This window comes from Scyliorhinus torazame, chromosome 7 (assembly GCF_047496885.1).
Source record: "Scyliorhinus torazame isolate Kashiwa2021f chromosome 7, sScyTor2.1, whole genome shotgun sequence".
Classification (NCBI taxonomy): domain Eukaryota; kingdom Metazoa; phylum Chordata; class Chondrichthyes; order Carcharhiniformes; family Scyliorhinidae; genus Scyliorhinus; species Scyliorhinus torazame.
Window position 1 is genome coordinate 112,671,523 of NC_092713.1, and position 24,382 is coordinate 112,695,904.

The following is a 24,382-nucleotide window of genomic DNA, read 5'->3' on the forward strand; positions in this document are numbered from 1 at the left end:
TATACGTTTACCAAAACCACCGTCTCCCCCTGTAGTTTGCCACTCACCATCACGTATCTGCCCCCGTTATCCGCCACTATAGTCTTTGCCTCGAACATTACCCGCTTCCCCACTAATATAGCCACCCCCCTGTTTTTCGCATCTAGCCCCGAATGGAACACCTGCCCCACCCATCCTTTGCGTAGCCTAACCTGGTCTATCAGTTTCAGGTGCGTTTCCTGTAACATAACCACATCTGCCTTAAGTTTCTTAAGGTGTGCGAGTACCCGTGCCCTCTTTATCGGCCCGTTCAGCCCTCTCACGTTCCACGTGATCAGCCGAGTTGGGGGGCTTCCCAACTTGTCGATTAGCCATCACCTTTTTCCAGCTCCTCACCCAGTTCCCACGCAGCTGTATCTCCCCCAGGCGGTGCCCCCCCGCCCATCCTCTCCCATACCAGCTCCCCCCTCTCCCCAGCAGCAGCAACCCAGTAATTCCCCCCTCCCACCCCCCCCGCTAGATCCCCCGCTAGCGTAATTACTCCCCCCATGTTGCTCCCAGAAGTCAGCAAACTCTGGCTGACCTCGGCTTCCCCCCGTGACCTCGGCTCGCACCGTGCGACGCCCCCTCCTTCCTGCTTCTCTATTCCCGCCATGATTATCATAGCGCGGGAACCAAGCCCGTGCTTCTCCCTTGGCCCCGCCCCCAATGGCCAACGCCCCATCTCCTCCACCTCCCCTCCTCCCCCCATCACCACCTGTGGGAGAGAGAAAAGTTACCACATCGCAGGATTAGTACATAAAACCCCTCTTTGCCCCCCACATTCGCCCCACCACTTTGTTCGAACGTTCTTTTTAATAACCCGCTCATTCCAGTTTTTCTTCCACAATAAAAGTCCACGCTTCATCCGCCGTCTCAAAGTAGTGGTGCCTCCCTCGATATGTGATCCACAGTCTTGCCGGTTGCAGCATTCCAAATTTTATCTTCTTTTTATGAAGCACCGCCTTGGCCCGATTAAAGCTCGCCCTCCTTCTCGCCACCTCCGCACTCCAGTCTTGATAAACGCGGATCACCGCGTTCTCCCATTTACTGCTCCGAGTTTTCTTTGCCCATCTAAGGACCATTTCTCTATCCTTAAAACGGAGGAATCTCACCACTATGGCTCTGGGAATTTCTCCTGCTCTCGGTCCTCGCGCCATCACTCGGTATGCTCCCTCCACCTCCAACGGACCCGCCGGGGCCTCCGCTCCCATTAACGAGTGCAGCATCGTGCTCACATATGCCCCGATGTCCGCTCCCTCCACACCTTCAGGAAGACCAAGAATCCTCAGGTTGTTCCTCCTTGCGTTGTTTTCCAGTGCCTCCAACCTTTCCACACATCGTTTCTGATGTGCCTCCTGCGTCTCCGTCTTCACCACCAGTCCCTGTATATCGTCCTCATTCTCGGCTGCCTTTGCCTTCACGACCCGAAGCTCCCGCTCCTGGGTCTTTTGTTCCTCCTTTAGCCCTTCGATCGCCTGTAGTATCGGGGCCAACAGCTCTTTCTTCATTTCCTTTTTGATCTCTTCCACACAGCATTTCAAGAACTCTTGTTGTTCAGGGCCCCATGTTAAACTGCCACCTTCCGACGCCATCTTGGTTTTTGCTTGCCTTCCTTGCCGCTGTTCTAAAGGATCCACTGCAATCTGGCCACTTCGCTCTCCTTTTTCCATCCGTATCCAGGGGGGATTCCCTTCTGGTTTACCGCACAGTGTTTTTAGCCGTCAAAATTGCCGTTGGGGCTCCTATCAAGAGCCCAAAAGTCCGTTTCACAGGGAGCTGCCGAAACGTGCGACTCAGCTGGTCATCGCCGCACCCGGAAGTCGCCTCCAACCTGTTCTTGTAGATACTGTAGGATCTGCAGTCTTTTTGGTCCCTTGTGCAGGATTGATGAGCTGACTTGAATGAGAAGTTGTGACTGTTGACAAGTGCATATTTCAAAATATATTTTATAATAACTTCCAGACCTTTGAAAATTATTTTGGAACTTTCTCACAGGTAATGGTACCTGTCGATTTCACATATTTGGTGATCCCATTTTACTCTCCTGCTGGCCATTCAAACAGATGAAATCTCACCTGCCATTGCAATGATAGAATCTTTTTGTGGTCAGTGACACCAGACACGCTGACCTCTTGGAATGCAAATACAAAGCAAGGTCTTTTATAATACCTGTAAGTGATTTGGATTGAGAATCATGTATGATGACCTGTTTCATCTCATTAGGTCCGCCTGATGATGAAAGCACATTCCTTCATAAGGGAAAACGTCAGCCGAGTGTTATCGAACAAGGAAAAGAACAGTGAGTGGGTCTGCTTCATCTTTTTTCATTTGACGGTTACCTGGGACTGAGCTGACAACCCAAATTGGAAAAAGCCAGTAATTTCACAGAAATATTAAAGCATTTGCATCACCATGAATATACCCTTTGTCAAGATATGTTCTAGATAATGAGTTGTGTTATTTCCCTGTTCCATTTTTGGGTACGACTGATGTAATTTTGTTCCAATGCTGTTGTAATACTGTGGCAGCAAGCTGTCCACCTGACTTTGTTTTTCTGGATTTTTTCTCTCTTTCCCCTCTCACTCACTTTGGAAAGCATTTGGCCACCTCTCAATGCTTTATGTCTGAAGCATTGAAAATACGTTTTGCTGAATCATCCCCTTAACCCGCTCCCATGGGAAATTGCACTTTTGCGTTCCCCCTCTTTCCAAGAAATTGCACTTTTACATAATTCATGTCCTCGAATGTTGCTTGTCCCCACTTTCTGCCACCACACTCCTGTAGTGCAGTGAGAGCTGGTCTGTGTACCAGCAACATACAAGAGCGCCACCATCAGCAATGCCTCCTCCCAATTCATTAGGAGGATTGTTGAACAAATGTTAGTCATATTGAACAAAGAAAAGAACACCTAGCAACCAGAGTTTGATATTTTACTTGGAGGCGATGTGGAACTGGGTCCAAATGGGAAAAAGCCAGTACTTTTTAGATTAATATGGGGGTGATTTATACATGAAAAATGCACCTTCTCTGTTTGCATCTCCTGAAAAATTCAATGCAAACACTCAATCAAGATATGTTTTGGATAATGAATTGGGATGTCTCCTTATCACCTGTTTCTTAAAGTAAACTCCATAAGCATTCAGTCAAAACTCCTACAAAATCAACTTCAAAGGACGGGACCATGTCCAAAAGACCTTAAATTGCCTCCCCTGCTCGGTCTTGCTTTCCCAATTCTCAAATGACCAATGTTTGCAAGGTAGGTGGTGTGGTCAGACACTCTCCTTGAAGCGTAGTGGCAGCATTAACCTTCCAAACAAGGCAGAGTGACCGCAGGGAAGGAACGAAAAGGAAGCAAATCCTGCAGTCCGATCCCACCACCATATGGGACATTCTGTTCCATGTGCCCAAAGAATCGACCTGTTCAATCACACAACCCCATGAGCAAAATCTGCGACCCTCATTCTCAAATTGAGGGACATCCGATGACTACTTTGGTGTAGATATAACTGGTAGCCCAAAATAATTCTAAAATGCTCAAGGACCTTTTAAGTAAAGATGCCATTCCTGATTTATTTCTCACTTCAAAATGTCTCTAAATCTAAGCAGGGAAAATTAACTTGCCAGAAATGTCAGATCGTCGCGTAATAAACAATTTTGAGGCAAGGACAAATTTGAAAGGAGAGCTATTTATCTATTCCCTTTATGATTCATTGAACTCATGAGGACTCTAATACAGGAACAAAAAACATGTATGCCAGAACACAGAAGAACCCTGGGGCAAGGAATCTTTCATCTTATTTCTGAAGATGAATCAGGCGGCTGGTATGGGCTGAGAAGATCTAATTTGTCATCGTGGAGAGAAAACTTATCTTCACAGAAGTGAAACAACTCAGCTGCTTCACATTTGCAGCTTTTAAGTATTTAGTCCTACTCCAGTAAGAAAGTGACTTTCTTGCAACCTGAAGCCTTGTGAGATATGTGGGAAATAGAAGTGAGCAAGAATAAGGTAAATCAAGAACTGTGAGGGAAGCAGCTGCTCTAAAATGCCTTGTACCTATTCATATCTGGACAGTAATTTCCAATATAATATATGGAAGGAATCTTGCTAACTTCTCTGCTCTATGTTAACAGCTTTATTTACTGTATTTTACAATGAGAACATTGCATCTGGAGAGGCTGCTTTCTTAGTATTGAATGCTTCATTAAAATGCTAATCTTTCGATTTTATCTTTGTCTCAGGTGGCATTCAGCAAATACCCCAGTTTTCCCACTATCTCTACTTTCTTTTTGCTCCTACTCTTATATATCGGGACAGCTATCCCAGGTAAGATCAGTCAGATCTAAATACAGATGCACGGAACAAAAAACAATATTTTTGACTTAATAAATGATGACAGTGTTGTGTAAAATATAATCTGCTTGCTATTTATAGTTTTCTTATATGTAGAAACAAGAGTAGGCCATTCAGCTGATCAGACCTGTTGTGCCATTCTGTTAGATCATGGCTGAACTCCCATTTTCCTACCTCTGCTTGGTTCTTTCTGATACTGTTACTAATCTTAAATTTGATTTTTGAAATTGTCCCTGCATCCACAGCCTTTTGAAGAAATAAGTTCTTGATATTTGTGAAAATGCTTCCTGATTTCACTCCCAACATGTTCCAGCTGTAACTTTAAGATTATGTCCTCTTGTTCTGGATTCCTTTTCATAGCGTAACATAAATCCTATAGAAATCTGCTACTAGAATACTGGGTTCATGGTTTAAAAGCTTTGTTTGAAGGTTCCAGACACCAAAGAATTAAGTGTGCAACTTCATTGTGATTTGCTTCTGTGATCATTTGGATAGATACAGTGGAGTACAATGCAGTCACTATCCCTAATTTGCACCCAGCATGGAGGAAGCAGGGACCGGCCCGAATGTGCTGTCCCAAAAGCAGTTTCTAGATCGGTTTCAAATTATTGCCTCAGATGGAACAACTGTGGATGTTTTTTCATTTGGTTGGGGGGGGGGGAGGAATTCTGTATTTATTCGGGGGGGGGGGGGCGTGCAGGGGGAGAGAAATTTCATCAATTCATTTGTTGAAAATTATTATTTTTTGGTACAGGAATCCTACAATTAGATGGAGCTACGTTGCTACAAAATTTGCTCAGGTAAAGCTTTTTAAAACCAAGTTATTTTTGACAAACTCGGCAATGTTTCTCGAATATAGTGGAACTTCAGTGATTGACCAATATGAAGAGGGATCCATTTGTTGGCGACTGTAAATTGGCAGATATTCAAACGTCTCTGATCTCTGTTCTGCTCAGAGTAAATCCATGAGACACGGGCGGGAAAGAATTACACTAAAAACATCAACTAATTGGCATTTTGGGGGGGAGAGGAGCTTTAATGATTTAATTTAGACTGGAATAGATGCTTTTGGGTTGTGTGGTGAGGCACGGAATGATGCTTTCATGCAATGCAATTTTTAAAAAGTTGTAGATAGTTCAAGGCTGGATAACATTGTTGGGGAGGGGAGGGCTTTTGATGCCATCAGTTGTGACCAAAGCCCATCCGGTAAAACACAAAAATGGATTTTCATGGAAGTATTGAGAGATTTCATACATTACTATGATGTTGTGACCATACCAGTATCATGCGACAGAATGCTTTTGTTTTTGTAGCTGTTTGACTGGGACCAAGGGGGAGTAGAGTATTCGTCATCCCCACACATCTAGAAGTTTTGTTCCTTACTAATTCACTGAGATGTATTTTGTTTTCAATGTTATTTTGAAGGTCTGGTCTGGCTTTAGATGGCAGTGGCACTGTCTCAGAGTAGAAGCCTTGTATCAGAATTTTAAATTCATAATATTTTTAAAATCTGGAATTAAAAGTCTAACAATGACCGTGAAACCACTATTGCAAAAACCCATCTGTTTCGCTAATGTCCTTTAGTGGAGGCAATCTGCTATCCTTTCTTGCCTGGTTTGGCCTACATGTGACTCCAGATCCACAGCAATGTGGTTGACTCTTAACTACCCTCTCAAGGGCAGTTAGGGATGGACAATAAATACTGGCCCAGCAAGCGACACCCATGAACACGTTTTTAAAAAAGGCTGACATTCTAATACAGGACTGAGGAAATTTTACCTTCAAGTTGATGCCCTTTGGATGAACTATTAAATTAAGCTCCTTGTGAATGTTTTTGTGGTCCTGGTGGGTGTTGAAGCTGCTCTGGCACTCTTTAAAGGAGTGTGTTCATCCTTCAACTATTACTCACCCCCATCTCTTTAAGAAACGGAGCCTGCCAACAGAGTGCTAGAAATAATCAACATGTCTGACAGCATCTGTGAAGGGAGAAACAGAGTTAATGTTCCAGGTCGTGATCTTCTGTTGATGGTTGTGGATCCTGTTGTCCACCTGACCTCCTTGTATTCCACAGTGATGCATTATGTATCTGAGAAATGTGGCACGGTGACACCAGTGCAAATCTACCACTTTTTCCAATTAAATTTTCACTAAGGTGCTGACTCCAATATGATGTAGGCCCATTAAGATCCAGATAGTTCTCATTCTGGTGTGACAATGGATTGTGGTGTAGAAAAAGATCTGTTTCTGACTTGTGCTGCATTGTTCTGTTTTTCAGGTTCTGGGTTGTCTGTTTTATGCCTACTATATTTTTGTGCGGCTCTGTATTCCATTATTCCGAAATATTAGCCGGGAACCATTCAGTTTGAAAGTCCTGGTTCTCTGCATCTTCAACTCCATCTTGCCAGGTATGGATCATCCTTACACATTCTTCCTGAAAATGGAAACATCTTGTGTAATGCAGGAAGTGCTTGTTTCAAAACAAGCGAAGTGTACATATTTCTTCGCCAGAATAAATTCAGGAGACTTATGCAGCAGTGCTTGGATCACGAGGACAAACCTAGCCTAATTTCAGTTGCGAGACTTGTGCAGCAGTGTTTGGATCACACTGACAAAACTAGCCTAATTTTGGTTGTTGAGGACTATATAGTAATGTGCTGCTGGCTAAGCTGGATGACCGAAATGCAGTTGGCAGCCATCACGTATCTGGTGGTGTAACTGTTAAATTAACCTACTGAAGGACTGATTCAGGAGGCACCAATCTCCATTTCAGGGTATTTAATTTTATGTTTGTTGAGGGTTAGCATGTGGTTTACATTATTATCCCGTGCCTTGTTATTGTTAACCATGATTGTAGAGTGTGGAGTTGAGCAGGTACTTTCTCCATATCATTGTAGAATGTATTTACAGTTCCTTACATAGAGTTTTTTTTATTTCTAAAGATATCTTCCCAGTGGAAAGGGTTGCTTTTTTCCTTCTCTGCCTGATAATCTTCACCTATCTAATGTATTTTACATTTCTCTTTGCAAGAATACAAAATAAGAGAAGCAGACCATTCAGCCCCTCGAGCTTGCACTGCCATTCAATCGGATCATAGCTGATCTGTTTGTATTTCGAGTTCCACATTCCCATCTACTCCCAACAACCTTGGATTCTTGTTAGGCAAGGGAATCAATGGTAATCAAAATTATTCAATGACCCTGCTTCCATCGCCTTCTGAGGCAGCCAGTTCCAAAGTCGAAAAACCCTTGGAGAGAAAAGATTTATCCTCATCTCTGTCCTGAAAGTGAAACCCTAATTTTAAAACAGTGTCACCCTAGTTCTGGACTCGCCCAAAAGAAGAAACATCCTTTCCACCTCCACCTTGTCAAGACCATTCAGGATTGTATTGACTTCAATCAAGTCAGCTCTTAGTCTTTTATACTCCAGTGGAAATGAGCCTGGCATGCCCAACCTATCATCAACGCAACCTGCACATTCCTGATATCAGTCGAGTGAACCTCTTCTGAACCACCTCCAACTTAGTTACATCCTTCCTTAAATTAGGAGATCAGAACTGTACAGTTTTCTGCGATGTGGTCTCACCAATGCCCTGTATAACTGAAGCACAACATCCTTACTCGCATAATAAAAGGTAGCATTCCATTCACCACCTTGATTGTGTGCTGAACCTGCATGCTAACTGTTTGTGACTTGTTCATTCGAATACCTAGATCCCTCTGCATCTCCAAATTCTGCAGTCGTTCTCCATTTAAGTAATACTCTGCTTTTTTATTCTTCCTGCCAATGTGAACAACTTTGCGTTTTGCTGCATTTTACTCGATCTGCCTATCTATATCCGTCTTGGCAACAAAGGAATACGGGGATTGCTCTTGAGGGTAAAACATGAAATGGCAAAACACCTGAAAAGGGAATGAGGGGAGAGGAAGGGTTGTCAAAGCAAGGAATTTTTCCGATCATCACAATATTGGTAATTCTGGGACTAGTCTAAAGTTGCACTTTGATTTGTTTCAGGTGTGTTGGTGCTGTTCCTGGCTTTCTTTGCATTCCTGCATTGCTGGCTCAATGCCTTTGCTGAAATGCTGCAGTTTGCTGACAGGATGTTCTACAAGGTAACCTGTGACATTGACTTTTAAGTTCAGGAAATGTAGTATGCCAACTTACTGCTATCTTCATCTATTGTCATAATTCCCTCCAAGGGAGCAAGATGGTGTCATGTTTTGAATGATTCTTTCATTTCCACTTGGGTTCACAATGGCATTGTGCTGCAATAGATGAGTTGTGTTATGACTGTAGGTACCATGCAGCAGAGTGTTAGCTGTAAAACCACTGACAATTTTTAAATCTATTGACATTAATACTGATCTACCTGTCCAGACAGTGTACAGCTTTGAAGATGTTTTCCATGTGGTGACTTGAACCCACGGGGAAAAATCTGTGCACATCAGCCATCAAGATTTCAGGATTTAATTGTTTTGTCTGAACTAGTGTGTGTTCTAATGGTTGATTGCAATGCCTGTGGTTTATCGAAATAGTACAAGCAAACACATGCATTTTTATTTTGGCCATTCCTTTAGCATTGATGAAAATAGAGACCAAATTCACTCTTCAGGCATCTTCCAGAGACTGGCACAAGAATAATCTTTTAAAAAGGCAGCACAGTGGCACAATAATTAGCATTAATGCCTCACAGTACCAGAGACACGAGTTTGGTTCTGGCCTTGGGTGACTGAAGTTTGCTCGTTCTCCCGTGTGTCTGCGTAGGTTTCCTCTGGGAGCTCCGGTTTCCTCAGTCCAAAGATGTGCAGGTTGGGTGGATTGGCCGTGCTAAGTTTCCCCATAGTTTCCAAAAGTTGTAATAATAATCATCTTTATTATTGTCACAAGTAGGCTTACATTAACACTGCATTGAAGTTACTGTGAAAATCCCATAGTCATCACACTCTGGCACCTGTACACTGAGGGAGAATTCAGAATGTCCAATTCACCTAACCAGCAAGTCTTTCGGGACTTGTGGGAAGAAACTGGAGCACCCGGAGGAACCCCACACAGACACTGGGAGAAGATGCAGACTCTGCACAGATAGTGACTCAAGCCGGGAATCAAACCTGGGACTCTGGTGTTGTGAAGCAACAGTGCTAAGCACTGTGCTACCATGAGGTGGGGTTATGGGGATGGGGCAGGGGCCTAGGTAGGGTGCTCTTTGAGGGTCCTAGGGTCGGTGCAGACACGATGCACTGAATGTCATCCTCCTGCACTAGAGATTCTATGAATTCTCATGTTAACTTCTCCTGGGCTTCCTGCAAATGGATAGTGGATGGAGGATAATGGTGCCAACAGAATGAGCTTTTGTAAAATCATTGATATGGTACATAATCAAATCAAATGACAGGATGCAAGCTTCTGTGTTCCTTCCCATCCCAATCTTTTCTGTGGCAATTTAATGATGCTGTTGAATACAGACTAGTAACGGGTGGGGTAAATCAGGAAACTGACTTTGAGCATGAGCTTCTCACCATGACCAGCTATTTTCGTCTGGAGCATTACTTCATGTTGCACTGGGGGAATTCTATAGAAAATATTTATTTTCCAGATGTTTCCAAGCAATAGAATATTAAATTGTGTAAATCATCATAACTGCACTTTGGTGCAAATCTGTTATTTTGTAGCATCTAGGAGAATTTGGCAATTAAATAGAATGCAGTCCCACTTTTAAGTGTCAGTACAAATAGAATTTCTCCCATGTCGTTGATCTAAATTTTCTCTTCCATTTTTATTCAGGACTGGTGGAATTCCACATCATTTGCAAACTATTACCGGACCTGGAATGTAGTGGTCCATGACTGGCTGTATTATTATGCCTATAAGGATTTCCTCTGGGTAAGGAGCTATTTAAGCATTGGATTAATGTGAGAAAATGCCCCCCAAATAAGAGAGTTGGGGGAAGAAACAAAGTACAGTTCTTCTATATTTTTCACATTAGTTAACAAATAGTAGAACTATCAAAAGCCTCTTCTGAATGGAACTGTGGAATACTATTCCCAGGATTGAAGTTCACTTTGTTTTACTTTGACTTCTAATGTGTAAAATAAATTCCTTTTAATGAGCCACTGGTTGAAGAGTTGAGATGCTGGGAGTGTTATTCAGTGATCGCGTTCGAGAATAGAAGGAGCCTGAAGCACTGCTAATGATTTTGGATAGCTTTACGGTCTAATATTGCAGGTTAATGTTTAAAATGTAAAAGAATTGTAATTTCTTTCTTTCCCTAACCACCTCACTAGAGAAACTCATCCAAATAATCTTAAGGTTTGATATGTTTTTTATTGTTAAGAGATTTAAAAATTGATGTAGAATGCTTCGGGAAAAATGGAGCTTCAAGCATTCAAAGTTACTTCAAGGTGAGGTCTTGACATTCTTCGAGTAGTCAGACTTGCTCTGTAGTTGGGTGAAGGACAGTATTACGGTGGCAGAAAGGACGTTTGATGAGGACTCGTCTACTGAGGTAGTATGGGCTGAGGTTAGAAACAGGAAAGGAGAGGTCACCCTGTTAGGGGTTTTCTATAGGGCTCCAAAAAGTTGTAGAGGAAAGGATTGCAAAGATGATTTTGGATAGGAGCGAAAGCAACAAGGTAGTTGTTATGGGGGACTTTAACTTTCCAAATATTGACTGGAAACGCTATAGTTCGAGTACTTTAGATGGGTCTGTTTTTGTCCAATGTGTGCAGGAGGGTTTCCTGACCCAGTATTTAGATAGGCCAATGAGAGGCGAGGCCATATTGGATTTGGTACTGGGTAATGAACCAGGACAGGTGTTAGATTTGGAGGTAGGTGAGCACTTTGGTGATAGTGACCACAGTTCCATTGCGTTTACTTTAGTGATGGAAAGGGATAGGTATATACCGCAGGCAAGAGTTATATCTAGGGGAAAGGCAATTATGATGCGATGAGGCAAGACTTAGGATGCATCGGATGGAGAGGAAAACTGCAGGTGATGGGCACAATGGAAATGTGGAGTTTGTTCAAAGAACAGCTACTGCTGTCCTTGATAAGTATGTACCTGTCTGGCAGGGAGGAAGTGGTCGAGCAAGGGAACCGTGGTTTACTAAAGCAGTCGAAACACTTGTCAAGAGGAAGAAGGAGGCTTATGTAAGGTTCAGTTAGGGCGCTCGAGAGTTACAAGTTAGATAGGATACATAAAGAGAGAGCTAAGAAGAGCCAGGAGGGGACATGAGAAGTCTTTGGCAGGTAGGATCAAGGATAACCCTAAAGCTTTCTATAGATAAGTCAGGAATAAACAAATGACTAGGGTAAGAGTAGGGTCAGTCAAGGACAGTAGCGGGAAGTTGTGCTTGGAGTCCGAGGAGATAGGAGAGGTGCTAAATGAATATTTTTCGTCAGTTTTCACATAGGAAAAAGACAATGTTGTCGAGAATACTGAGATCCAGGCTACTAGACTAGAAGGGCTTGAGGTTCATAAGGAGGAAGTGTTAGCAATTCCTCAAAGTGTGAAAATAGATAAGTCCCCTGGGCCGGATGGGATTTATCCTAGGATTCTCTGGGAAGCTAGGGAGGAAATTGCTGAGCCTTTGGCTTTGATCTTTAAGTCATCTTTGTCTACAGGAATAGTGCCAGAAGACTGGAGGATAGCAAATGTTGTCCCCTTGTTCAAGAAGGGGAGTAGAGACAACCCCGGTAACTATAGACCAGTGAGCCTTACTTCTGTTGTGGGCAAAATCTTGGAAAGGTTTATAAGAGATAGGATGTATAATCATCTGAAAAGGAATAATTTGATTAGAGATAGTCAACACGGTTTTGTGAAGGGTAGGTCGTGCCTCACAAACCTTATTGAGTTCTTTGAGAAGGTGACCAAACAGGTGGATGAGGGTAAAGCAGTTGATGTGTATATGGATTTCAGTAAAACGTTTGATGAGGTTCCCCACGGTAGGCTACTGCAGAAAATACGGAGGCATGGGATTCAGGGTCATTTAGCAGTTTGGATCAGAAATTGGCTATCTGGAAGAAGACAAAGGGTGGTGGTTGATGGGAAATGTTCAGACTGGAGTCCAGTTACTAGTGGTGTACCACAAGGATCTGTTTTGGGGCCACTGCTGTTTGTCATTTTTATAAATGGCCTGGAGGAGGGCGTAGAAGGATGGGTGAGTAAATTTGCAGATGACACTAAAGTCGGTGGCGTTGTGGACAGTGCAGAAGGATGTTACAAGTTACAGAGGGACATAGATAAGCTGCAGAGCTGGGCTGAGAGGTGGCAAATGGAGTTTAATGCAGAAAAGTGTGAGGTGATTCATTTTGGAAGGAGTAACAGGAATACAGAGTACTGGGCTAATGGGAAGATTCTTGGCAGTGTGGATGAGCAGAGAGATCTCGGTGTCCATGTACATAGATCCCTGAAAGTTGCCACCCAGGTTGAGAGGGTTGTTAAGAAGGCGTACGGTGTGTTAGCTTTTATTGGTAGAGGGATTGAGTTTCGGAGCCATGAGGTCATGTTGCAGCTGTACAAAACTCTGGTGCGGCCGCATTTGGAGTATTGCGTGCAATTCTGGTCGCCGCATTATAGGAAGGATGTGGAAGCATTGGAAAGGGTGCAGAGGAGACTTACCAGAATGTTGCCTGGTATGGAGGGAAGATCTTCTGAGGAAAGGCTGAGGGACTTGAGGCTATTTTCGTTAGAGAGAAGAAGGTTAAGAGGTGACTTGATTGAGGCATAGAAGATGATCAGAGGATTGGATAGGGTGGACAGTGAGAGCCCTTTTCCTCGGATGGTGATGGCTAGCACGAGGGGACATAGCTTTAAATTGAGGGGAGATAGATATAAGACAGATGTCAAAGGTAGGTTCTTTACTCCGAGAATAGTAAGGGCGTGGAATGCCCTGCCTGCAACAGTAGTGGACACGCCAACACTAAGGGCATTCAAATGGTCATTGGATCGACATATGGACGATAAGCGAATAGTGTAGATGGGCTTGAGTGGTTTCACAGGTTGGCGCAACATCGAGGGCCGAAGGGCCTGTACTGCGCTGTAATGTTCTATGTTCTAAACCAATTTAGTGTAAATCACACACATATCACTTGCCTGCTGCTGGATTTAGGCTAATGTTGTGAAGTTGGCACCAAGATTTAGTGCTGTTATGAATTTTCTTTTTTAAATTTAGAGTACCCAATTCATTTTTTTTTTCAATTATGGGCCAATTTTGTGTGGCCAATCCACCTAAGCTGCACATCTTTGAGTTGTGGGGGCGAAACCCATGCAAACAACGGGGAGAACATGCACACGGACAGTGACCCAGAGCCGGGATCGAACCTGGGACGTCGGCGCCATGAGGCAGCAGTGCTAACCATTGCGCCACCGTGCTGCCCCCAATGCTGTTATGAATTTGGTAGTGAAATTGATTTTTCTTCAAGGCACATGATAGCCATGAGTTCCAGTTATGTCAATATATCAAAAGTTCAAGTAATTGGTCACAGAAAGCATAAATCTACAATCCAAAACCAATACATGTACCAGCCCATATTCATTGTAGAATCACAGAATTTTTATGATGCAGAAGGAGGCCATTTGGCCCATTGTGTCTGCACCAGCTCTCCACATAATTGAGCATGAGTGCCATTCTCCTGCCTTTTTCCCCATAATCCTACTCCAGTGTTTCCATTCAAATAATCATCTCATGCCCTCTTGAATGCCTTGATTGAACCTATCTCCACACACTTCCAGGCAGTGAATTCCAGACGCGAACCACTTGCTGAGTGAAAGTTTTTTTTTTTTTTCTCATCTCATTTACTACTTTTGCAAATCACTTTAAATCTGTGCCCTCTCATTCTTGATCCTTTTACAAGTCGAAACAGTTTTTCTCTCTACTCTCCAGCCCCCTCATACTTTTGAACACCTCAAATCCCCTCTATCTGTCTTAACTGAAGTTTCTCATCCCTGGAACCATTTTTGTTCACCTCTTCTGCACTCTCTCCAATGCGATCCCATCTGTCCTAAAGTGTGAAGCCTTGAACGGTACACAGAATTCCGGATGTGGTTTAACTTGTGCCTTGTACAAATTTAGCATTACCTCCTTCCTCTTGTACTCTGTGCCCATTTTAATAAAGCCGAGGATTCTTTTATGAACTGCTCTCTCCACCTGTCTTGCTATCTCAAATGACCTGTGCGCTTGTAAATCCTACCAACTGTCCTGGCTTGACACAATTCACACCTCTTTAACCTGGGGTTGCCCGATCTCTGGATCTGTAAAGATTTAATCACCTGCTAATGCTTGCATTCCAAGCATTGTCTGGCATCTTTGAATCTGTCTGTGTGATATATATATATATATATATATATATATGTGTTTCTGGAACCTACCTCTTCATTCACCTGAGGAAGGAGCAGCGCTCTGAAAGGTAGTGACATCGAAACAAACCTGTTGGACTTTAACCTGGTGTTGTAAGACTTCTTACTGTGCTCACCCCAGTCCAACGGCGGCATCTCCACATCATGGCTGCGCACTTGGACACCCAGATATCTCTGCTCCTGCCTTTACTTTACACTGAATTTCCACGTTCTTCCTACCAAAATGAATCACCACCTACTTTTCTGCATTGATCTTCTGTTAACTATCTGCTTACTCCACCAACTTGTCTATATTCTTTTGAAGTTTTACACTGTCCATTTTACAGTTTAAAATACATGCAAGTTTTGTATAATCCGCCAACTTTGAAATTATCACCTGTACACCAAGATCTAGATCAAAATTATATAAAGCAGGAAAAGTAAGAGTCCCAATGCTGACACCTTGGGAACTCTACTACAAACCTTCATTCAGCCTGTAAAATATCCATTAAGCATTCGCTGTTTCCCATTACTCAGCCAAATTTGTATCAACGTTGCTCCTGTCTCTTTCATTCCATGAGCTATATGAGCTATAACTTGCACAAGTCTGTTGTGCGGTGCTGTATCGAATGTCTTCTGAAAGTCCATATACAACCCATCAACCCCCTCTGTTACCTCTTCAAACTCCAAATTAAATAAACATGGTTTCCCCATTAGAAATCTATGCTGGTCTTCCTAATCAGCTAACATTTTTCCATATGACTATTAATTCTGTCCTTAATAATTGTTTCTAGCAACTTGCCCACCACTGAGTTAAACGGATAGGTCTGTAATTGCTAGGTTTATCCTTGCAATCTTTTCTGACCAAGAGTGTATGGTTTACAGTTTTCCAGTCCTCTGGCAGTTCCCCGAGTGTAGGGAAAACTGAAAGATTATGGCCAGCGCCCCTGCAATTTCCACTTTCACTTCCTTCAATATCCTTTGATGCATCTCATCTGGTCCCAGTCAACTTTTAAGTACTGATAGTTTATCCAATCCCACCACTGTATCAATTTTGGACCATTCTAGTGACTCTGTCTCCATGACATGGTAAGCATCTGATTCCTTGATAAAGACAGATGCAAAGTATTAATTTAATACCTGAATCATGCTCCATGCCTCCCATGTGTAAATTACCTTTTAGATCCTGAATCTGCTCTACTCCTTTTTACTATATACGTGCTTATGGAAGACTTTGACATTACCCTTTCTGTTGGCTGTAAGTATTTTCTCATGATCCATCTTTGCTTCTATTATTTGCTTTTTCACCTGTCTTCTGAATTGTCTATATTTAGCATGGTTCTCAATTGTATTTTCTACCTGACACCTGTCATAGACAGACGTTTTCTTAATTTCTAACTCCTTTTTCATCCAGGGGGCTTTGTATTTGTTGGTCCGACCTTTCCCTTTTGAAGGAACACATCTTGGCTGTGCCCAAACTATTTCTTTTTTTGATTCCAGTCCAATTGGCCCAGCTCTGTTCTTGTCCCATTGAAGTCAGCTCTCCCACAGTTAATGATTCTTGTCCTGGATTGCTCATTGTAATTTTCTACCGTTCCTACATTGTTACAGGCTCAAAATACTGGAACACCCTCCCGAACAGCACAGTGGGTGTACCTACAGCACATGGACTGCAGCAGTTCAGGAAGGCAGCCCACCACCATCTTCTCAAGGGTGACTAGTGATGGGAAAACTGCTGGCCTAGTCAGCGGCACCCACATCCCATGAATTAATATTAAAAAGTCTATAATCCAGTAGTTTAAAAGGCGTACACTGCATCAGTTAAAAGCAGCAGATTTGGCATATATTGGAAAGGGGGAGGCACAAAGAGCAGATACTTTAGCATTTCCATATTATCTTGTATCACGAAGGGAGAGTCAATCTTGTGGACTGATGCAGAAAATTGCATGGATTGGGAAAAGGCTGCTGCAAACCTTTTTGGACCTTGATTGATTAAGCCGGCGCATTCTGGATTATACTTGAATAACTTTGGCCTTTGGGGTTAACGATCTTATTTTTAACTTCTAGTTTGTTCTGTAAGAATCCTTCCTCTTTATTTCCTTTGTTCCAATTTATTTTATTTGGTCATTTTGGTCGGTGGACCCATAATTGGCATGTGCCTTTAAGCAGAAGATTCAAAGTTGAAACGCCTGCTTGCTAGCAAACTGTTCCTCGGTTTTATTTTGGAGAGGAGAAGCCAGACTCCTCTGCACCGAGTGGATCTTCCAGGTTTGAAGGAAGTCTGATCGATTGGTCATCTGGCAACCGATGGGTTGGCCAGGTACCGTGTTCTGCATGACAATGGTCAATCATTGGTTCCTGCGTCATGTTTTCTGAGAGAATTCGACAGAGGTGTTTAGACCTTGGAAGTGTAAGAAATGGCCTCTCTCTGCTGAAGTGAAAGAACTGCTCTATTGTTCTGAAAGGAGAGAGTGCCTGGCTCATTCCTTGCTGTAAACCTGAAATAATGCTCAGTCTACAGAGAAAGGAGACAAACTTGCCAGAGAAAATCACCTCAAACCTAGATGGAAGAAGTACCAAAACAAAATCCTGAACTTCATCCTTATCCTTTTATGTGTGTGACTGACTGTCCTTTATTGGGCTCAACAAGGACTTTTGGTATTTTAAATAAAATCTAATTTCACCTGTTTTGAGATTCTGGGTCAGGTGGTGCTGGAATTCACTGCACAGTCGCCCAGGGGCTTATGAAATCACAACTTGTAAAATTTGCAATGTTCACTTATTTTCAAATGTTTGTCTTAACCCTGTTAAATTTTCTCTTAACAGTTATTCACCCACCGATTTAGGGCTGCTGCAATGTTGTCTGTCTTCACAGTCTCTGCTGTTGTTCATGAGTATGTGCTGGCAATTTGCTTTGGTTTCTTCTATCCGGTCCTCTTCTGCCTGTTCATGTGCTTTGGAAGTAAGTATTTTTATGTTTGCACTTCTAAATCTAATGTTTGGCCATGTTAAACACTGATCATTCATCCATGGGATGTGTTTATTTAAGCACATTGTAAAATACATTAGTCTGTGAACTTGTAGATTTTTAGAAGTTTGCTTTTAACTCATTCTCATTTTCCTTGACCAATGTCCACAGTTCTGGAATTTCCATTGAGATTATTGATACCATTGAGCACAAGAAAGCATGCAAAGCATACAAAGCCTAGTTTAAATACTCCTATTCTGCAATAGCTGTGATTGGCTACCCCAGCACTGATGGCAGATGGAATTTTTAAACTTTCCTAGGCTGCCTTCCTTCGTCCACACTGGGCAGCACATTGAATCACTTGGTTATCAGCGATGCATGACACTTCTTAACTTCTGCTTTCTTTTAACTTAAATTAAATCATATCCCTCTTTGTTTAAATTGATATATTATCTGCTGAAATTAACACTGCAATAGGCCACTGATGACTGGAACAGGATCATGACCATTCTGCAGATACTTATCTTTGTCTTTTGATGTGCATCATTTGTTTGGTTACTTTGTAATGATTGCCAAATGCACCTGTTTGTAATTTCAAAAATATTTTGCACCATTGCTATTCATCCCTCCTCGTGCATTTGAAACTTCCCGTAATGAATGTTTGGCAGTTCACTTTTTTTGAAGCCTTCTCAACGTTTTGTGTGGAGGCAAGCAGTAGCAGTGAATGCAATACTCTGGTTTGGGTAGCTTCCCACTTGCATTTAATGGTCAGTAACTGCTGAATTGATGCTGAAATTTTTTTCCAAGTATTAATGGATATCCCCTTTCCTTATTAGTGGCATTCAATTTCGTACTGCATGATCGCCGGAAAGGTCCTGTATGGAATGTAATAATGTGGACATCTCTATTTCTGGGCCAGGGCATGTTGGTGTGTCTATATTCACAAGAGTGGTATGCCCAGCAGCATTGTCCCCTTACTAATGTAAGTTGTAAAAATCAACTAAGCATTTATTCTAATATTTTGATGTGTTTGGTTTTGTATGAAGACAAAAGATTGCATGAGCAATGGGTACGGTTGGGAAGTAAACCGTCTTTGTTTGAATGAACGATTTCTCAAAAAATCCAAATGTTAAAATCTAAGAAAATCAAACATTCTTAGGAAGTGATAGAATTTTTAAATCTGGGCGGTGCAGTGGTTAGCACTGCTGCCTCACGGTGCTGGGTCACAGTCCTTTTGGAGTTTCCACACTCTCCCTGTAACTGCATCGGTCTCACCCCCACAACCCAAAGATGTCCAGGGTAGGTGGATTGGCCATGCTAAATTGCCCTTTTAATTGGGAAAAAAAGAATTGGGTACTTAAATTTAGTTTTTATATCCAAGTGGTTGAAGGACCCAGCCATAATGCCATGTTTTACTAGGATAATTTTACAACCACATTTATCTTGTCGACGTATAGTATTTTGAAAACAAAAATATGTTTGTTCTCTGCAGCCCTCCTTCTTGGATTTGTTGAAGCCACGGTCCTGGACCTGTCGCTTGCACTCATAATGGATGTGACCTATGGATCTGGGACCACTTGTCGGAATGCAGCATCACCTCTCATAAACCAAATGAATGTTTCTCTTGCACCAGATAGTGCCTGCTCCATCCTCTGTCTTAAGTATTGGTCATAGAGCTAGGTGTTCTCCTCAAGCCATTAATCACAGGATATATAACAATTTAGTGCTATGCCTACTGGAGTAAGCAGCCACCTTCTGCATCATTGATAGGAGGAATGTTCAAAAATACTGATTGGTGAGTAAGAGGGTTCATATCTTCAATTCTCCCTTTCTACCCCCCCAAGGGAAAATGATGACTTGACTACTGAACAATGCCTTAAAAATTGTGGTGCATGTGCAGAGCAAACAGTTTGAGCGTGTTAGATTATTTTATTCAATATAGCAATACAAACTTAAAGAAGAAAGATCATTTCTTAGTTTGACAATCTAAAAGATATGGTGCCACAAGGGTGGTGTTTGGGACAGTTTCAAGGCTGTCTCATCGTCTTATGGTACCTCCTCCAGAATGGTAATCTGGAAACTCAAGACTACAGGGAGAACCCTGGCCAATGTTTCTTCTCTGTACTAAGCCCAAATACAATAGCCACTTGGCCATTCCAATTGCTCCATCATGACCCTGGGAATGAAGTAGGATTCTTTATCTCCATGGGCCAGCACATAGAACAATGCATTTACTAATTACAGTAAGAAGTCTTACAACACCAGGTTAAAGTCCAACAGGTTTGTTTCAAACACTAGCTTTCGGAGCACTGCTCTTTCCTCAAGTGAATGAAGAGGTATGTTCCAGAAACATACATATATAGACAGATTCAAAGATGGCTTACAATGTGAGCATTTGCAGGTAATTAAGTCTTTACAGATCCAGAGATAGGGGTAACCCCAGGTTAAAGAGGTGTGAATTGTCTCAAGCTAGGACAGTTGGTAGGATTTCGCAAGCCCAGGCCAGATGGTGGGGAATGAATGTAATGCGACATGAATCCCAGCTTCCGGTTCAGGCCGCACTCGTGTGCAGAACTTGGCTATAGGTTTCTGCTCGGCGATTCTGCGTTGTCGCGGGTTCTGAAGGCCGCCTTGGAGAACGCTTACCCGGAGATCAGAGGCTGAATGCCCTTGACTGCTGAAGTGTTCCCCGACTGGAAGGGAACATTCCTGCCTGGTGATTGTCGCACGATGCCCATTCATTCGTTGTCGCAGCGTCTGCATGATCTTGCCAATGTACCACGCTTCGGGACATCCTTTCCTGCAGCGTATGAGGTAGACAACGTTGGCCGAGTCGCACGAGTAGGTAACGCGGTACATACTCGTGCGACTCGGCCAACGTTGTCTACCTCATACGCTGTAAGAAAGGATGTCCCGAAGCGTGGTACATTGGCGAGATCATGCCGACGCTGCGACAACGAATGAACGGGCATCGTGCGACAATCACCAGGCAGGAATGTTCCCTTCCAGTCGTTGAACACTTCAGCAGTCAAGGGCATTCAGCCTCTGATCTCCGGGTAAGCGTTCTCCAAGGCGGCCTTCAGAACCCGCGACAACGCAGAATCGCCGAGCAGAAACTTATAGCCAAATTCCGCACACATGAGTGCGGCCTGAACCGGAAGCTGGGATTCATGTCGCATTACATTCATTCCCCACCATCTGGCCTGGGTGTGCAAAATCCTACCAACTGTCTTGGCTTGAGACAATTCACACCTCTTTAACCTGGGGTTACCCCTATCTCTGGATCTGTCAAGATTTAATTACCTGCAAATGCTCACATTCGAAGCATTGTCTGCCATCTTTGAATTTGTCTATATATATGTTTCTGGAACATACCTCTTCATTCACCTGAGGAAGGAGCAGTGCTCCGAAAGCTAGTGTTTGAAACAAACCTGTTGGACTTTAACCTGGTGTTGTAAGACTTCTTACTGTGCTCACCCCAGTCCAACGCCGGCATCTCCACATCTTTACTAATTACGTTAGATTCGCTTTGATAGGATTCTAACTCAAATAGTTGATAAAAACAGCTATTGTTAGCAATAGTGTTCTGGATGGTTGACAACTGTCAGCCAGTCAGATGAACAAAATATCTGGTTTTGTTATCATAGGATTGATTATGCTTGTGAGTATTCTGCCTCGATAGTGTCTTGCAAGAATCAGCATATTGCTGTTTCTGCACTGGCAAGCCTTGACAAGTTTATTCACACTTATTGTTTTGGTGATGGATTCACTATTAAAGCTGTCCGGTTCCGAACTGAAATATCCTGAGGCTTGATCATCTTTTAAAATTCATGTCGCTCCAGTTGAGTAATATGGAAATAACACACTTGCCTGCACCTGTCCTAATATAAAGCTACCAAAAGAACAAGCTTAAGGGGAATACTGAATCTTAGCATTGAAATTAAGGTGTTGAGCATTGGATTTTAATTGTGAATCCATTAAGTGCAGAACTGTTAAGGGTGGCTGCTTATTACAAGTGACAATCAGTATCCATTTTATTGCATTATATTTTCTGAATTTTCTTCCCACTGTTTGAAATCTTTGGAATTGGAAGCTGCAAAACTGAAATTATGATGAATTAAAACCGAACATCTTTTCCAGTCTCCTCGCCCTCCCCTCCAAAGAAGGTTAACATTAACCCAGGGCAACATTTTGAAGGCTGCAAGAGTACCTAGCACAACACAGTACATAGTCCAGGAAAATATTTTGACTTTTAAGGCCCTTTATGGCAGGATACTTTGACATTTTACCCAACAATTGACTTTAAAAAAGAAAATGTGCTCGTCTCACACAGTAACGTTTTAGGGATGTCCCTACAGCAGCTCCACAGCTCTCACTCCTGAACACTGTAACCAATACCTACCACTTGAACGAAATGTTCCTTGTTCTGGGCATGGGAAGCAGTTTGAGAGTTAGATTATTTTATTCAATATAACAATACAAACTTAAAGAAACTGTGACACTGCAGGAAGAGGGTAGGGAATGGAGAAGAATGGCAGCTGACATGCCAACTCACCCAGGTATGTATTGCTTACTGTTAACCAACCCAAGCAGTCCTTCGCAGTATTGTGGAAAAAGCAGTAACCCTGGTCCTCCCTCTTCCTTTAAATGATTTCTATGGGAAAATAAAAGGGATTTAAAACAATATTTATTATAAAAGGGTTGGGGGGGACACATAATTTAAACCTCCATCTTTTTGCTTTTCCTGGTAGTTGGCTGTGTACTAAATAGAGTAGAGGGAACTGCTGAGTAATATTTTTTGAGATTGCCATATATTCCCAGTTAGTTTTGTCTTCTAATGCATTTGCACATTTAATTCTGGTTCTGTATTGAAAGTTAATCCTGTGCCAAATGTTTTTGTTTCTGTGAATGTTAATATGGATCATGAACTGTACTGGCCATTTGGAATGAGTGCATTTATAGACCAATATATTTCTTCTCTGCATGTGTTCAGCTATACAGGACTGTAACTGTCTCTGTGAAGTACTCCGTTTTTAACTTCATGGGGTTGATGAATAGAATCCAGGCTGGTGCCTATAACTCTAATAGCTACTTTGTGAAACATTATTTCTGCCAACGTGTGTCACAAAGTAATTGGGGTGCAGGTTTGTACTTGCAACAGAGTTGTTTTAGATTGCAACGCATTCTCGGAGGACAAAGTTAGCTGTTCATTGGGTACATCATTTTCATCCCCAAAGATTCATTTTCAGAAATTACCTATGTTACTACTGTCAAAGAAATATTTGAGATCTATTTGGGGAAAGGCAAACTACATCTTATTCCAAATAGATACACACCTAGTATTAATGCCAGATGATTCATTATTAGTGTACTGATATCTCTGCCCCTACCTCCCAACACACACCTCCAGACTTTTGTTTGGTGTACATCATGTGTTTACCCGTCTCCAAGGCCTATGCCTTTCCGCAGAGACATATGATTTCAGAGACGCCATTATTTAGAAGGGGTGCAGTGTTTTGAAGAGCAGGACACACTCCTATATGTTCAGAGGTGAAGCACAGAGCAAATGAATATTGCATTTTATATTACAGATGATCCAAAGATGTATTTAAAATGGATACACAATATTTTTGAGATATGTTAACTGAAGGATGGAAGTGTCCAAGAAAGAAACCTTGTGAAATGTTTTGTTGTGAATAAATGTCTGTGTAATAGATAACCTTGGACTTTGACTGTCGTGAAACATGATCATCATTAGGAGGACATTAGTTAATAGTTTGAACCTAATTGCTGGCTGATGAAAGAGCAATGTTGCTGGAAAGATGGAAGAACTGCTCACTGTACTGCTGAAACTCCAAACTGCTGTCAAGCGCTTGAAATATAGCTGTAACCTAATCACTGTGTAATGTTCTCTTCTTAATCATACAAGAGATTTGATTCTTTTAAAATAATTATGTAAAATAAGCCCATTATTGACAGTGTCCAATCACATTGTATGAATTCTACAAATTGTAATGAAGGAATGCTATTCAGCCATTTTGGCATGTATATTGTTTAGAAAATAATAAAAATACCTGAATACCTGACTCCAGATTACGCACTTCAAAAAATAATAATCTAACATCAGGTATTGCTGTTTGTGGCACTGTATGGCGTTATAGCACAAATACATTTTGTCATGAGCACTTGTAGCTCATAGAAGGATGGATTGATTCCATTGCCTTTTCTGGCGATGTGAAGCTCAATTGTCTATCTAGCTGGGAGTGATTTACAAGATTATTCGGGTGCTGTTTGTAAAGAGTTGCAAATTTGCTCTCTGACTTCCGAGAAACTTTTTTTTAAATCTTGTCACTCTTTATCTAATTGTTGCAAGGTGTTACAGGACTGCAAAGTGATATTGATGATGTACTGATAGTTACCTAACAGTTTTGTTCTTGTCACTTAGTATTATCTTGCATTATTTATTTCCATCAATCAGTATCTTTAACTGTTGTATGTGAAACTGATAGTACACTTCAACTTGAAATTGTTGTAAAGCAGTTTTAATGTGCATGGATTCTGCAGTTTTGGGGTAAATGCACCCTGAGTTCTTGGTGTTTGGCCCGTCCTGATACCAAAGTGAAGCAAGTTACAGGAGTTTTTGTTCAAGCCTTGCCACCCAATTTGTAGTCCCAAGTTTTGTGGTGGTGTAAAACCCAAATCACTTTGCACT

The 24,382-nt window shown here is 42.1% G+C and overlaps 1 protein-coding gene across 4 annotated transcripts in view; it reads left to right on the forward strand.

The window, feature by feature from the left end:
• soat1 (sterol O-acyltransferase 1) overlaps nt 1-19,969 on the forward strand; it is a 142,636-nt gene extending 122,667 nt beyond the window's left edge. For all 4 annotated transcript variants that reach the window (XM_072511276.1, XM_072511277.1, XM_072511278.1 and 1 more), the window contains 9 exons: nt 2,245-2,320; nt 4,261-4,345; nt 5,127-5,172; nt 6,648-6,777; nt 8,384-8,481; nt 10,151-10,249; nt 17,529-17,664; nt 18,507-18,652; nt 19,163-19,969. In XM_072511276.1, coding sequence (XP_072367377.1) covers nt 2,245-2,320; nt 4,261-4,345; nt 5,127-5,172; nt 6,648-6,777; nt 8,384-8,481; nt 10,151-10,249; nt 17,529-17,664; nt 18,507-18,652; nt 19,163-19,219 — 873 coding nt within the window. In that variant the 3' untranslated portion in view covers nt 19,220-19,969. The remainder of the gene's footprint in view (nt 1-2,244; nt 2,321-4,260; nt 4,346-5,126; nt 5,173-6,647; nt 6,778-8,383; nt 8,482-10,150; nt 10,250-17,528; nt 17,665-18,506; nt 18,653-19,162) is intronic.
• Nucleotides 19,970-24,382: the final 4,413 nt, after the last annotated feature.